Source organism: Phocoena phocoena, chromosome 20 (genome assembly GCF_963924675.1).
Source record: "Phocoena phocoena chromosome 20, mPhoPho1.1, whole genome shotgun sequence".
Taxonomy (NCBI): domain Eukaryota; kingdom Metazoa; phylum Chordata; class Mammalia; order Artiodactyla; family Phocoenidae; genus Phocoena; species Phocoena phocoena.
In genome coordinates, this window is record NC_089238.1 from 20,682,720 (window position 1) to 20,698,341 (window position 15,622).

Genomic DNA, 15,622 nt, shown 5'->3' on the forward strand with positions numbered 1-15,622 from the left:
TGGTATTTAGTGAGAATCTCTGGGTGAGTCCTTCTTCCAGCATCTCCCTCCCACATCCAGGAGCTCAGTCCAAACGACCAGGTCAGCAAACGTTTTCTGTGAAAGGTGTATGAAGGGGCAGAGCAGGGCTGTGCTCCTGAGAACTGCTTCTTACGACTGGACAGAAGCGCCCTCTTTGGGCAAAGCTAACCAGGACACAGAGTGGTTGAACCCTGCTTGGGGCCTTGTCCATTGTGGACCCCGCTGGGATACCAGCTCCAACACTCCTCTGTGCAGCCCATCTCTGTATCTGTCTACTTAGCAATGCTTGCCCTTCACAGCTCAGGAAAGATTACCAAGAATGTTATTGACTCTAATTTTAATTTGTCTAGCACTCTTGTTAATGATGTCTATTTAAGGCATCCATTAAAGGCCCATGAGGTTAATTAAATGGACAATTCCAATACAGTTGTATTAGAACCCCCTCTATTAAATTAATATTATAAACATTTAACAGATGTCTTAATTAGGCATTATAGCTAAGAAATGCAAACTAAATTAGAACTAAAGCCATTGTCCAGAAAGAATGCTTTTTAGCATAATTTATGGCTTTTGGGGGGAATGTTCCTGTTTACTCTTCAGAACCTGAGAGATCTGTCATTTGACAATCTTTTCCAGCATCGAGAAAGCACCATCCCGAGAGGCCCAAAGCTTAAATCACAGTCCAGATGTCAGAGCTGGAAGAGACTTTAGACACCATCTGGAGCCCATGATCCTCAAACATCAACGACTGGAGGAACCAGCTGGGGTCTTAGAGAAACACAAAGCTATCTGGGCTCCACCCCTGGAGACTGATTGCAGCCCAGGATCTGGCTGCTTTTAACACGCATCCTGATTCTCGTACAGGAAGTGCTAGAATACAACTTCGGGAAACCCTGATCTAGTTTCATGGCCACACTTGACAGATGGTGACGCTCTCAAGTGTCAAAAGACTTCAGAACTGGGTGACTGGATCAGCAGAATTCCACATTCTGCCCCATGGATTAGAACTTAGCTAGCAGCTCCCATCATCTCTCCCCTCCCACTGATAAGCTAGGCGTCTCCTGAGTTTGGCAGCCGTAGTCCCACAGCCCTTCTTGCCTCTCCTCCTGTTGGCCCTGGGCCCTGTGGGCAGATTTCCTGGGTCCTCCACCTTGGCCCTGCCGGCCCCTGCCCTGAGCCTGTGTGACCACACTCGTCACATCCCACAACTGCCTGGATCCAGAGCTGCCTCCTCCAGGGAGCCTCCCTTGCCCACCCTGCCTACCTGTGGGTGCATTTCCTCCCCAACCAGACTGTGCCTAGCCCCAACAAGAGGGTGAGGGAAGAGGATTTCAGCTGTTGCAGAAACGTAAGGGAACCTAGCCCCCTCAGGGCTCCTGGTACTGGAGGGAGCAGCTGAACTGAAGTTCTATGAGCAGGTCCTAGAGTCCTGCGGCGATGGGAGCTCAGGGTCCCGTGGCTGGGCTGGATGAGCTAACGGTCCAAGCACTCCATATGGGGGGTGGGAAGGCCAGGCCAGTGTCCGAGGATGGGGGCCAGGGTAGGGGCACAACTAGTCTGTCCCAGCTGGGACAGCTCCACGGCTATTACAGACTGAATTATGTTCCCTCCAAATTCCTGTGCTGAAGCCCTGGGCCTTTAAGGAGGTAATTAAAATTAAATGAGGTTATAAAGGTAGGGCTTTAATTCCCTAGGACTGGGGTCCTTATAAGAAAGAAAGAGACACCAGAGATCCCCCCCTGCCCCCGAGTGCACACAGAAGGCCATTTGAGGACACAATGAGGTGGCCAAGGGGAAAGCTCTTACCAGACTGCAATCCTGACGGCGCCTTAATCTTGGACTTTCAGCCTCCAGAACAGTGAGAAAAGAAATGTCTGTTGATTAAGTCGCCACCTGCAGTATTTTGTTACAGCAGGCTGGGCTAATACAATAGCCGTGGCCCGTCATGTCCCTCTTACCCTCCAGGTCCTTCACCCTTTTCCTGCCCTAGAGGCTCTGACCTGTCCTCTGCAGGCCCTACAGTGCGGCTGTGTCCTCCACAGAGCTGGCCCTGGGGGATATAAAGGGTCTGGGGCCCACTCGCTCTTTGGGGAGCAGTGGGTCACTGGACTGATGTCTCCTGACCCCGTAGCCTCCTCCATCCTGTCCTGAGGTGTTAACCGTTCTGCTGCTCCACGGGCCTCTCTGGGTCAGAGTTCTCCCAGGCATGAAGGTTTACACACAAGGCGAATTTAGCTGTGTCTCACAGGTATCCTACATGTCAAACGCCCCAGCTCTGCTGGGGTCCTGCTCCCTGGGCAGTGGAGAAGGGAGAGACTGGACTGCAAAGTCCCACACCACTCTCCGTGACAAGCCCTGGGTCACAGCCATGCAGACACGGCCAGCCCGTGTGCTTCCCTATGCAGCAATTGGCGCAGCTTCACTGGGAACGCTCACTCAGAGCCAGTGCCCAGCCTGGCCTGCGCCCTCCTCACCCCCTCTCTGACTGGGAGGATGGCATGGTCCTTAGAGCACAGGACCCAGTGCTAAGTGGGCCTCGGGACAACAAGGCGTCCCAGAAACAGACACGCATAGCAGCAGCAGCTTCATGGAAGGTGAGCGTTCTCACCGAGTCTCCCTGGGGAGGGGGAGAGACGTCTACAAATTAAACAGCCACTCACATGGGAACTTGAGTCTGCGCCAAATGAAAAACAGATTTCACATGGCAATTGGTTCCAACAACTTTTCTGGAAAGCAACTGTATATTTACACAACATTGGCTGCCTTTTACATTGTAGAGGGGTGGGTAAGAGCAGTGGGGTTTAGGAAATTATAGCACCTACGCTGTTACCAGTGTGGCACTTTCAGATAGCCAGAACAGAAGCCACATTACACGGAAGACCAGAGATTCCCTCAGTGGGAACCCAGTTAATAAAGGGACCACATCATGCACTTTGGAGTATCTTCTCATCCTTGCAGCCACCCGTGGCTCTGGAGCTAGACTATGGGGTTCAAATCCCAGCTCTACCTGTCTCAGGCTGTGAGGCCTTGGGCAAATGAGTGCTCTGAGTACTAGTGACCTCATGGTCACACCCGAGGGCTGTCACTGGGTCAGGCTGCCCTGACTGAGGTGGTGCTGGGACTTGAGCTCCCAACCACAGGCAGTGATGGCTAGACTGGGGAGAGCACCCAAGGAGACTCAGACCCTCCTGGTAAGTGAGGGACACCATGCACAGACGGAAGTGGGGTCGAGCCGCCGGGCATGTCCGTGGGAGACCCTGGGCGTGCTCGGCCTTCAGGAGGTGCAGAGGCACCGCTAGGTCTTCTTGCTCTCCTCCAATAATGTTAAGTCAGTGTTTACGCTCTCCCCTCCACTGTGGTGTTTCTCGCCCATCCAGTGTGGAGTCTGAGCGCAAAATGCTGACACAGTGAAGCCTCTGGCATTGCTGCTTCTCTTGGTGCAGAAGAAAGAGCACATGAATTTGCTGCCAGTTTGTCGCCAGGAATGCTTCTGCCCTCACCCTGTTGGTCAGCAAACACTTGCTTCTCAAAAGAAAGGGGCGATAGGGCCTTCTGAGCCATGTGGCTTTCCTGGTAGCAGACCCTGGAAGTCTGGTCCCCACCCTGTCCTCATTCGGCCAGTCTGTACTCAGGCCCTGCACAGAAGGGCCCATCTACTGGCCCACAGGCACACTGCCCAGAGGGCTAGGGTCAGACTGCAGAGCCTGCAGAGCCACGGCTTCCAGCAGCAAAAATGGGACTAACGTCAACTAAGGTGCCACTGCTGGGGACTCAGGCTTTCCTAGTAGATGAGGCCTTGGGAAGAGCTCCAGTCTTATTTTCTCTTCAGCCCACCTTCCTTTGGAGTCTAAGTGAGAACACTCTTGTAGGCTTAAGCTCCCCATACTGGAACAAGCTTCAATAAGCACACCTAGGCCCGGCATTCTGCCTTTGTGGTCCACCTCAGTTCGAACTCCCGAATGGGCTCTAAGTCACTTAGCAACTTCACCACTCATTCCTCTTCATCTTTCTTGAAACAGCAAAGTAAACCTCAGGTCAAAGAGTTCGACAGCAGGCATGATTTAAAGTGATGTATCAAAGAAGCAGGGCACCACTGAACTAGTGAGACACGGTGCCTGATGACAGAGCAAAAGACATGGCAGCTTCCACAGAACAAAAGTAAAGGCACGAGCCAGGCACAGCTCAGGCCTCCCCTTCCCTTCCATCCTAGCGGTGCTGCAGGAATCACTCCTGTAGTCTGTTCATGCCCACATGCGTATTTTATTATCACATAAACAACTCATTCATCATAGAACGTTCTGAAAACACTGAAAAGTATGAAAAAGAAAAAACAAATAAACTCACTATTCAAGTCAACCTGTGTTAATTCTGGTGTTTTCTGCCAATCTTTTCTGTCCATGGGAGTAATACAAAAACAAGAGCATCTATAAAGACACATCCTTGTGGTCCCTGACTTCTGTGCTCGGCACAGTGTGCTTCTTCCCAGATGATTAAATGTCCTTAACTCTGATTTACACTGGCTGGAGGTGGTCTATAACCAGAACTGGCCCGACCATCTCTTCCCTGAAAGGTGGGTAATTCAGGCTGTTTCCAGTTTTTCACTGTCATAAACGATTCCCTTAGGCAGGAAGAGCTCACAAGTCAATTGTTCCCTTTGCTTTGAACTTCTTCGCAGACCGCTCGCTTGACCGCAGCTGGAATTTGCTCCCATAAATGTAGGAAATAAAGCCATCGATCTCCACAGTGAACACACAGTTTAGCTTGGGGATAACTAAAAAAAAGCAAGAGAAAAAGGATGAGGGAAAAAGTCCTGGCAGTAGGTTCACTTTTGTGGAGACTATTATTCCCAAGATGTTTATATTAGAAAATACAACAAGCTAATTAGGAAAAGATAATAAGAAATGGAGGAACCCACAAAGGTAACAGCACCAGGATTAAAGGGGATTATTCTGCCAAAAGGCCAATTTATTCACATTTTAAATATAACTCGGGGCTTCCCTGGTGGCACAGCGGTTGAGAGTCCGCCTGCCGATGCAGGGGATGCGGGTTCGTGCCCCGGTCCGGGAAGATCCCACATGCCACGGAGCGGCTGGGCCTGTGAGCCATGGCCGCTGAGCCTGCGCGTCCGGAGCCTGTGCTCCGCAACGGGAGAGGCCCACGCACCACAAAAAAAAAAAAAAAAAAAAAATCTATATATATATATATATATATATATATATATATATATATATATATATATATATATATATATATAACTCAACACCTAGTTTTCTGGGTCAAAGGCTATGAATCAAACTCCCAAAACCAGAAACCCCCAGAAAAACTGCCAGAAACAGGTCTTGCCACATAACTTTCAGATAGGCTCATGGCTTTATGCTCACTGGGGAAACTTGTACACCACTTTCTGAGGTCTAAAATGAGAGGAGAAGAACACAGAGGGGAATGGAACAAAGCAACAAGAAAACCAAGCTTCAAAAAATTAAAGGAACAAAAACCTCCCACTGTGGTTTTGAAATCTCTGGATTCATGGGCAAGGAGGGGGTGTGGAAATCCTGACAGACTGGCCGCTAGTCTCTGCCAGAGCAGTGAGCTCTAGCACACCAGGCGGATAAGCTTGCACTTGCTTCCCTGGAACCCAGAGAATCACCACCAAGGGAGCTGGCTCTGGGAACTCCAGGGGCAGGTGCTTCGTCCCTGCTATCTGTCTAGCTGCAATCCTCTGGGAGGCAGCAGCCTTTGGGCAGGTGGAGGGTCCCAGTCCTGGAAATAGACCCAGGTGTCTGGAGGCACAGCCAAGCAGCCCTTCCTTCCCTTGATCACATCTGGCCAAAGCTGCTGGCTGGGCTCATGAGTACCTCAGGGAGAGCCTTGGGTGCTGGGATGGTCTCTGCAGGCTTGGAATGTAAGGTCAGCAGGTATCTACAATCTGTGCTGACTTGAAAGGCCAAACTGAGCTTTAGAGTCATGAGGAAAGGGCCGACAAATCGTCTGGGGAGGCCACAGCCCACGGCGATCCAGTTACGTACCTTTCAGGCGGTCTTCTTTAGTGATAATTTTGAAAATGTGCTTTGTTTCCTGTAGAAGGATTCCTGTAACGCCCACATAGGAGGGGCATTTGGATTTTGTAACTGCAAAGGAAAAGGGTGGTTCAGGGCTCAGGCCTCTGTGGTGTTAGGGGAGCCACAGGCAGCCAGGCCTGCAGGGGCTGTGGGTTCTGGTCCCAACCTTGAGCCAGCAGAGGAAGAAAGACCACCCACAGGGGCAGGGTGAGGTGGAGGCTCCTTGGCTGGGCAGGGACCAAGTGGGATGAGAACCTAGGCTTCCCAATCCCTTGGCGGTGGCTTAATAGCCTCTGTGCTCTGATAAGGTGTCATTTGGAAGGCCTGCTGCCACAGGGGTCCCAGGCAGGATTCTGGAGCCAAGAGGTTACACGTGTATCTAGCACCACCAAGGCCCACAGTCGGGTTGCTCTGGCAGGGCCAAGTCTCACTTACAGGACCTGAATGAACGCCTGTTCATCATGGTCTTCCCAGAACCTCCTGAACTCTGGACAGAATGGGAGCCCACTATAGGCCACCCAGCAGTGAGCTGCCACCACAGGCAGTAGGCCTCTCACCTCCCCCAACCTATCTCCCAAGGTAGTCAATACAAATTCACTGAACACGTACTATGTGTCTGGCAGTGTCCTAGGTAGGTGTTGGGCACAGTAGTAAGTCCTGCTCTCACAAATCTGCTGTTCTAATAGGGGGAGGGGTAATGTGTACCAAACCAGACATCTGTATTTTCTGATAGTGATGAGTGCTATGAAAAAAACAAGGGCAGGGTAATGGGGTGGAGGGTCATCTTTAGCTATGGTAGACCCTTGGGAAGTGACATCTGAGTAGGGACCTGAATAATGAGAAAGAATCAGCCCCTGAGCACACAGAACTCTCTGGGTAGAGGGAAGAAGCAAATGCTAAGACCCTGTGGCAGGGCCAGGCCTGGTGAGAAGCAGAAAGCAGGCCAGTATGGTTAGACCTGGTGCCCAAGGAGGTTGGACAGGCTGTTTAGAATACAGTAAGGAGGCAGAAGGGACACAACCTGATTTCTGCTGTAGAATCTTCACTCTGGCTGCCTGGTCAGGGGAGGAGCAGTGTGTCGGCAGGGAGAGGGTTAAGCAGCTTTGCAGTAGTCCGGGGAGACGGTGGTGGCTTAGATTTGGGTGTTAGGACGTGCTAATGGATTGGAGGTAGGCAATTAGGAAAGAAGAAATGTGGATACCTCCTAGGTTTTTGGCTTAAACAACCAGGGTAAACAGTGGTACTATATTAGTGGCACTCAGTAGTACTCAGTGGTATCACTAAAGGTAATTCTCAGTGGCAACTTAGATGATGAAGGCCAGCGGAAGGGCTGATCTGAGGAGAGGCCCAGAGTTCTGTTTTGGATAAGTAAAGTTTACAATGTCTACTGCACGTCTGGGTGGCTATGTCCAGTAGACAGTTGAATTCAAGGAGTTCAAGGGTAAGGTCTGTGCTGGAGATGACAACTTGGGAACTGTTGGTCCACAACCGACATTTAAAACCATGGGGCTGTTCAAGATACCAGGCTGTGGGTGAGTGCCAGCAGCTGCTGTGTCCTTTGGGATACCAGCAGGGGTCTTCTGTGTGGAGAAGGTACACAGAGGCCATTTAGAGTATCCAACAAGTGGCCAGAATTGGCTAAGACAGCTATAGTCATCGTCTACCCTAAGTGCTGGTGATGTAGGGTTATCCACATAGCAAGGAATTGTCACTGAATGATGGCTTGGGCGGCCAGATGATGTGCTCTTAGGCAAATTACCTGAAACAATAGCGCCATGAAGATCTGCCTTTAAAAGCTTGGCCTGAATCATCTGTGGCTGCCTACGAGGTAAACAAAAGCCCATAATGTATACCATTATAATGAATTCTGAAAGAAGTAAACAGGTCTACAAACTTCTGCAGCCAGGCAATGCTGATAGCAGGCTCCGAAAGCTGCATTTACAATGATCCTAAGACTTGGGTTCTGCCTCAAAGGGCAAGGCTTCAGAATTGTAACTCACATGTCTGGTTTGAGACCATTGCACAGATCCCGGATGTACTGTTTCCAGAGTTCATGTAGAGGGAGAAAAAGACTGTATCTGTGGCAAAGTCAGATAGAGGTAAAACGTTAGGCAATGTGAGCTTGGGATTATAACATCCAAAGAGCACAGAGCTTGGCTTGATGCCAAGGACCGTGACCTGGATCACTGCGGCCTCTTCTACCCCCGATAACCACACTAAAATCCAGTACTTTCACCTCTCAAACCTTAGTTTCCTCACTGGTAGAACCCTCTCAAAGCTAAGTTTTTGCTAATGAGAAGAGGAAGGCGTTGCCTTCCTTTGCCCCTTCATCCTTCCTGCTGGTTAGATGCAGGCATGACAGCTGGAGCTCAAGCAGACATTTTAGACCATGTAGTAACACCTACAAATGGTGAAGCAGCAAGGATGCACCCAGGGCTACACTCCTCGTTGTCTGATGGCCGTGAAACTGCCTACCACACCAGCCCAGGATGGTGTTCATCTAGACCTCTTTTCACAAGAGAAATAAACTTCCATCTTATTTAAGCCACTGCTATTTTGAGGTTTTCTGTTACAGGAAGCTGAACCCAGTAAGCCCTCAGTAAACAGGAGTTGCTGGTTGTCATAAGTCCCTGTGCAAGGTGACAGGGTCTGTCTGGAGGATGAGTGAGAAGTGGCGAGGTGAAGAAGAGGGAGCAGGTGAGACGATCCCAAACGGGTCTTCCTAGCACTTCATGGGGAGTCCATTTAACGAAGCTACTGGTTAGAAAAATGAGAACCTCAGGCTCAAACCCAAAGTGGACTCTATTGATGGAGACATGGGTGAGGCACACCAGGGGCAGGCAGCAGTCCCTTCCTCCTCCCAAAGCCCAGGTGATTTTGTGAGAGGGGCCATGAACAAAGTGACAGACTCTATCTTATGGGATGTGGGAGGCTATTTGGTTACAGATCTTGGAGCAAAAGCATACGAACAGTCCTAAGACATGCAAACGCAGAACCGTGGCCAAGGAGGGATGAAGTGTCAGCTGGAGGGAGGAACATGTTCTCCCACAGAGAGTGATGTGTCTCTTTCAGAAACTTCTGAAACATATGGGCAGCACGTTCTTTGGCAATAAGACCCCAATGGGTGATTCTGTCTAGTGCTATTAGAAGCTACAAAGAGATATATGTTAAGAAATATCAGTTTCTCTTTTTCTAAGAAAACTGAAAGACAAATAGTCTGTTACCCATGGCTTATGGCACTGGTCTTATTAGTTAAGGATAGGACAGAAGCCAAGCAGAAAAGCCAAACCCAGTCCGAATTGGTAAAGGAAGCCTGCCCCCTTGTGGCAGAAGTGGGAGAGGCTCGCTTAGCTTAAGTAGAGCAGGGGCTACCTAGCTTCCCAAGTCCATACTCAACACAAGGAAGATTAAGTCGCTGGGGTGGAAAGGCAGGAAAGGCTTGCCATACCTCTGTTGCTCTGGATTAATGTCAAAGAGCCGCAGCTCCCTCCTCTGCTTGGCAGAGAGGCCTTTAGATTTCTTTTTCTTTTCCTTCTGCTTCCGGTGAGTGAAGTACTCCAGAACAACGGCCTTGCGTTGCAGGTGGTCCTCCTGGGCTTGTCGGCTCATGCGGGGCATGCTCCGCTTCAGGAAGGCCCTCACAAAGGCCTCGGCCCGCTGGGTTCCTGGGTGCTGCATGAGGACAAGATGCTGTGGTGCTCACAGCTCTGGTTGGGGCTACCCAGACCCCCAGGCCCTCCCACACACCGCTGCAACAGCAGATGGGCCGCCTTCACTGACCCACCTATCTACCCACTGAGGCTCACATAGCCTCTCATCTGCTGCATGTTCGTTACCCCCAGCTGGGCAGATGTGAAAGTCACATTCAAATGCCAATTCGTAACTGCCACACAAAACAGCCATGTCAAACTCCAACCTCCTACCCTGCTCTCTGAGGTTATTCTGAGGATAAAAACAAAACAAAACAAAACAAAACAAAAACAACAATAAAAAAATTAAAGCAAAACAAACAAAAAAAACATTATCTTTGGAAAAAAAGACTTCTCTCATCCTTGAGAAATGTATGACAATGGTATTTAAACTGTCATGATCAGATGAAGGCAAGCTCAGAGTAGAGCCAGGCTACGGCCTTGAAGGCAATGACCCCAACACTAGGAAAAACGGCATAACCAAGCCCTCCAGGGTGGGCCCAGCCACAGCAGGTAGGGATTTTGACATTGCGGCCATATCGTAATACTCTTTACTTGAGTTTCCAGCCTGTGGATGCAGCATGGTTATTTTCCTGGTCTGCTCTGGCATCACTTGAGGAAATAAACTGTCAGCGTATCTTAGCCCCATGTGCTCACTCTTTTCCACACAGAACAGAGCACCACATGACTGTGACTGAGCACCTGCACTTAGAGAGGACTTCTGGGCAACGTAACTATCATAAATTGTGTGTAATTCTTGAAAGAACAAGCATCACTGTCTCTCAAGTTGGAGTTCCACCAGTCTATTCCTCATTCGGATGCTTTGCCCTCATGTTTGCCACAGCCCTGGGGAGCACCCTCTACTGAGGTCCTCCCTCTTGACGGGGCCATTTCCTGGACCTTTGTTGCACTAACTGGCCTGCAAATACCTTGCGGCTAATGTGTCAATAGTAATCAAGCTCTCATTTCATGGGCAGAAGCAGGCACGTGGATGGGTGGGAGGTGGGGATAAAGATGTGATACACACGCTCTTCATGGTAGCCCATGGTAAGGAGGGAAGTCAGCTTCAGCTTTGTACTTTTAAAAAGTAAAAATTCATTATTATCAGTATTATTACTGTAAGAGGACATGTGAGTCTTTAAATACCTAAGTGGCCCATCTTTCATAGAGAAGCCAAATTAAGGTGCATCAGTCTTTCAAAATCTTGATTTCAAAAGCAACTCCCTCATTATGAGTCACCAGTGAAGCTTCTGCCAAACTGACAAAGAATCTTTGTAGCACCCAATTACACTTATGAAATGTGATCTGACTGCCCTCTTCAGGAGTGAAAGGGGCACAGTAACAAGGTCAAATGACAGTGCTTGCCATGGCAGGTGTCAGGTGAGCATAGCCTAGTGTGCCCTACACAGTGGGAGATGACACAGATCAAGAAATCCCAGTTAACCAAACTTGACTCTGGTATAGTGGGAAAGGAGGCCAGCAGAACAACAAACCTTGATTAAGCCTAACATGTCTGCTGGAAACGTGAGGAGTGAAATGTGGGAAAGGACATCTAAAACAGCACTAACGGTTAAGAAGCCACTGAGCCATCTTTGTCATCACCTCTGTTGCTCCCAGACCTCCTGCCAAGCACTGTACCTGAATGTCGAACTCTTTTGCATCTTTCTGAGAAAAGGCATGGTAGATCACACCTGGGGGATTCAAAGAAAACAAACACGAAATGATCAACTCTGTTGGCTATGGCTGTAAGACCTAAGACTTTTATAACTATGAAAATAACTATGCTTATTCAGAGACAGAAGATGGGGGTAGTACAATGAGCACAGCTTCAAAGCTTTCTTGGATGCCTCTTGCCCTACCCTCCAGCCACATCCGTGCTAGAAGTTCCAATGGTGTGCCTTAAAATAGTGCTTCTCAAACATGAATGTGTGTCAGAATCTCCGGGAACTTAGTAAAATGTAGATTCTTGGGCCCCACTCTAAGATCCTGCATTCCTAACAAGTTCTCAGATGATACTGAAGCTCAGCAGACAATACTTAGAGTTGCCCTGGTTTAAAATACCACAGGTTAGGAGCCTGAGCAGTTGCTCTAGAAGTCTAATGATGTAAATCATCTAAAAGTTATGTGACAGGGCTTTCCAGGACGAAGACAGTTGGAACTACTACATTTTGTTTACTGTTAGATGTTTAAAAAAGACTCTTCACATTTTAATATCTATGAAACTGAGATGTATTATACAATTAATGGTGTCCTAAACTGATAAAATACAGTAGATCTTTCTTCAAGCTCAAAATACACATTGCTCAATGTGGTTTTAACCTTTAAAACTCACACTCCCGTTTCTTAATTTGTCTGAAAAAGAAAACCATGGCATTGGGGACAGAATATGGGTGTGAATGGGATAAGAATGAGACAAAGGCCTGGTTTAAGGGCCAAAAGACTAGAAAATTTGGTTCATGCTCTATAAATTCCATCCCAGCTCTACTGTGCTTCCCTGAGTTCATTTGAACCAGCAAACCAAAGTGGTTACAAGTTTTATACAGTCTGGTTCTCTCTCAGATGGAAGACAGGGATTAAAACCTGTCTGTAGAGAGCAACTTGCAGGGCCTGGACCCCAGGAATGACTCTGTAATTGTCACAGGTACCTTGCATTAGACCCAGAAGTCTTTTTTTCCTATAACAATAGACATCTAATAGTTATTGAGCCCTCATTGTTTGCCATGCCCCTGATTAAAAGCTACATATATTTTTATCTCATTATACTTTCTGAAAAATCCTTTAAAGGAGTTATTATTCCTATTATGCACTGAGAAAACTGAAGTTAAAATATGCTGTGACACTTAACTTGATCACATAGGTAGGGAGTGGCAGAGGTGGAACTTAAAATCCAGTTTTAACGGTGTCATGCCCCTGCCTCTAAATGCCCTGGGTGCTTGCTCCCCTCCTTGGCACACCTCTGCTCAACTCTCAAAGCTTTGGGCTAGTGGTATCAATCCCCAGCACGCTCCCTGCGCTTTACACCAGACAAGGGTGATTCACAGAATAGCAGGCTGGACAGGCATCATTATCAGTACCTTACAAAAGGGGAAACCGGGCTGCAGAGAGGAACAGGGCCTTGACCACGCCAAGAGAGAGATACTGGCCAAGTCGCACCAAGGCCTTGGGCCGACCTCTAGCACCACTCACTCACTACTGAGCAGCCCCCGGAGAGAACCTGCCTCCAGCTCTGACATAGTTCAGAGACTAGGCAGGCCAACCGGGACTCCGGGCCACAGTTGCACTTAGGTAAGGCGGGACAATTTCCACAGCAGAGCCGTTCGGACTCCGCCGCGACCCTTTTCACCCACCAGTATCTACACCTAGTCTCCGACTCTTTAACATCCCACCCCTCTCCAATTTCGTGACCCTCAACACGGCTTACTGTTCATTCTCGGACCGCATCCGGTGCGCTCTGTTGACGTCTTCTTCAGGCGTCGCTCACTCTTTACCGCTCTCTACTTTCTTCAGCAGCCCTCGACCACCACAGCCTCTCTCGTCAAAGTTTGTGGTGGACAGGTTCCTTCTGCCCGAAGTCGCGCGGTAAGGTAAGCTGAGAGACTGACACGCTCCTACCGGGATCAGGAGCCACAAGCTCCAAACTCTAGGATGGCGCCGTCCGTGACGTCACCGACGAGCGCCGACTTAGGGTGGCGCATGCGCCTCGGAGCGGACTCCGCAGCGCGCAGAATTACTGCGGGCTCTGAAACTCTCTCTCCTTGGTGGGGCTCTCTCAGTGTGTGTTTTGTAGGCGAGGGAAGGCCAGAAGCAGTAGGGTTGGAGTTGGGGAGTGTGGAATGCATGTGAAGGCCCGGAATAGAGCGAGGCGAGTCGACTTGGAGAGGACAGAGGGAGGTTGGGGACCAGGGGAGGGTGGACATGGGATGGGAAGGGTGGTGGGAATGAGGTCTGTGCGATCCCTAATCGTGCTCTCTACACTCAGCCGAGGCACTGAAGTTGGGATAGGAGGCTTACGTTCTTGTTTTGTCTCTGCTGCTAGCTAGCAGTGTCATCTCACTTAATGCACTTCGCATCTCTGGGCCTCACTTTTCCTGTGTACTGTGTGAGTGGGGTTGGACTTGATAGTCTCTGAAAGTTTTCTTGAGACCCAGCATATTAGTTTTTGTCAGTAAGATAAAAGGTGAGGAATTGATTCTAACCCTGGGGAAGGGTTCAAGAAGTGTGGCTTCAAGGCCTGGTGGAGACCTCTTAGGTGAGACCCGATGCTACACAGAACTGTGCAGTCTTAACTTTTACTGAGTGCTGGGCATGGGCAGGGTACTGCTCAGAAAAGAAAAGCAATATGGTTTGTATTCTAAGCTAGTGGTTCTCAACTTTCAGTATGGTATAAACTCCTTTTAAAGAAAAAAAATTTCTCAGGGAACCCTGGGAGTATGTCCACGCATCCTAGTTTGAGAAACATTGACTTAAGTTTCTTAAGTGGTGGTGACCTTGTGCCATTTTGATCTTAAACATAAGACTGCAGGCCCTGAAACTGAGTGACTTGTCTAGCATTTACCTTATATGTATATTACCATCACAATTGAAACACAACATTTAAACCAAAACGTATTGCACTTGCAGATGCCTGAGAATACTTAGGAGTCTATGGAACTAAGTTTGAGAAACTGCTCTTGGGGATCCATACTATGTGAACTACCATATCTGTTTTTTAAAATAGCAGCAGGGCTTCCCTGGTGGCGCAGTGGTTGAGAGTCTGCCTGCCGATACAGGAGACACGGGTTCGTGCCCCGGTCCGGGAAGATCCCACATGCCGCGGAGCGGCTGGGCCCGTGAGCCATGGCCGCTGGACCTGCGCGTCCAGAGCCTGTGCTCCGCAGCGGAAGAGGCCACAACAGTGAGAGGCCCGCGTACCGCAAAAAAAAATTTAATTAATTAATTAATTTAATTAAATAGCAGCAGAAGACAGCAAGAGCCAATTTCAGTGTTATACTCAAGGGGGCCCTTTTGAGCAGGACCTTTGTGATTATGGAGATAAGGGAGAAGGCAGACCTCTGTCTTTGAGAGTTTTTCTAGGGTTGTTAGGACTCTTAACTCCCAATTGACCCCTTCTCGAGTAGTCAAGGCAGCCCTGGATGACTGCTAGTCTTCCCTAGAATTCCCTGATTGTGGTGGGGTAAGCACTCCCAGAGCTGCAGTTACTCTATAGTTCCCTGATCACTAAGTCTTTTTTAAAAAACGAACAAACCACTTTATTGTCCTCAGGAAATAATTGTATATGTATGCAGAGAGATACCTGTCCTTACAGGTATTGTTATCATTGTGATTGTCATTTAAGCGGCAGTTTGAAAACTACTTGATGTTTGAAAATAGTGGATTAAACACATGAAGTATGTAGGTTAATTAAATTCATTATAATCGCAGGGTAAGCTTCAAAAATTCATATTCCTTGCCATCCCTGGAGATTCTTATTTAGTAGGTGGGTCCCAAAGAATGTTCCCAGGTGACTCTGTTGAGTAAGTTTGGGAACTACAGTATGGTATGTTTATATAACATATAATGGAATACCATACAACCATTTAACAAATTACATACAATTTTTGAAAAGGTTGCAAAATATTAACATAAAAAACCAAATAGTATATACAGAAAAAAGATAGGAAAGAACGTAACAATATACTGAAAGTTTCTGTAGCTGTGTAAGTGAACTTATGAGAGATTCTTTTTTTGGTCTATTTTCTAAATTTCATTCAGTGAAAATAAGACTTTCTTAAATTTCGTTTTCTTTTTATAGCTATCAGTGATAAACTTTCAAACATGGATACACATGTTTTCCCACTAGCGACCTTGTGGAAG

General features: G+C 48.3%; 1 protein-coding gene across 1 annotated transcript; it reads right to left on the minus strand.

Moving 5' to 3' along the window:
- Positions 1–4,266: 4,266 nt before the first annotated feature.
- POP4 (POP4 homolog, ribonuclease P/MRP subunit) lies at positions 4,267–13,431 on the minus strand. The gene is made up of 7 exons (XM_065898991.1): positions 13,191–13,431; positions 11,408–11,460; positions 9,529–9,752; positions 8,081–8,158; positions 7,840–7,901; positions 6,048–6,149; positions 4,267–4,792 (listed from the first exon to the last, which is right to left on the minus strand). The coding sequence occupies exons 1-7, from the start codon at positions 13,195–13,197 to the stop codon at positions 4,656–4,658; spliced, it is 663 nt and encodes a 220-aa protein (XP_065755063.1). The 5' UTR covers positions 13,198–13,431; the 3' UTR covers positions 4,267–4,655.
- Positions 13,432–15,622: the final 2,191 nt, after the last annotated feature.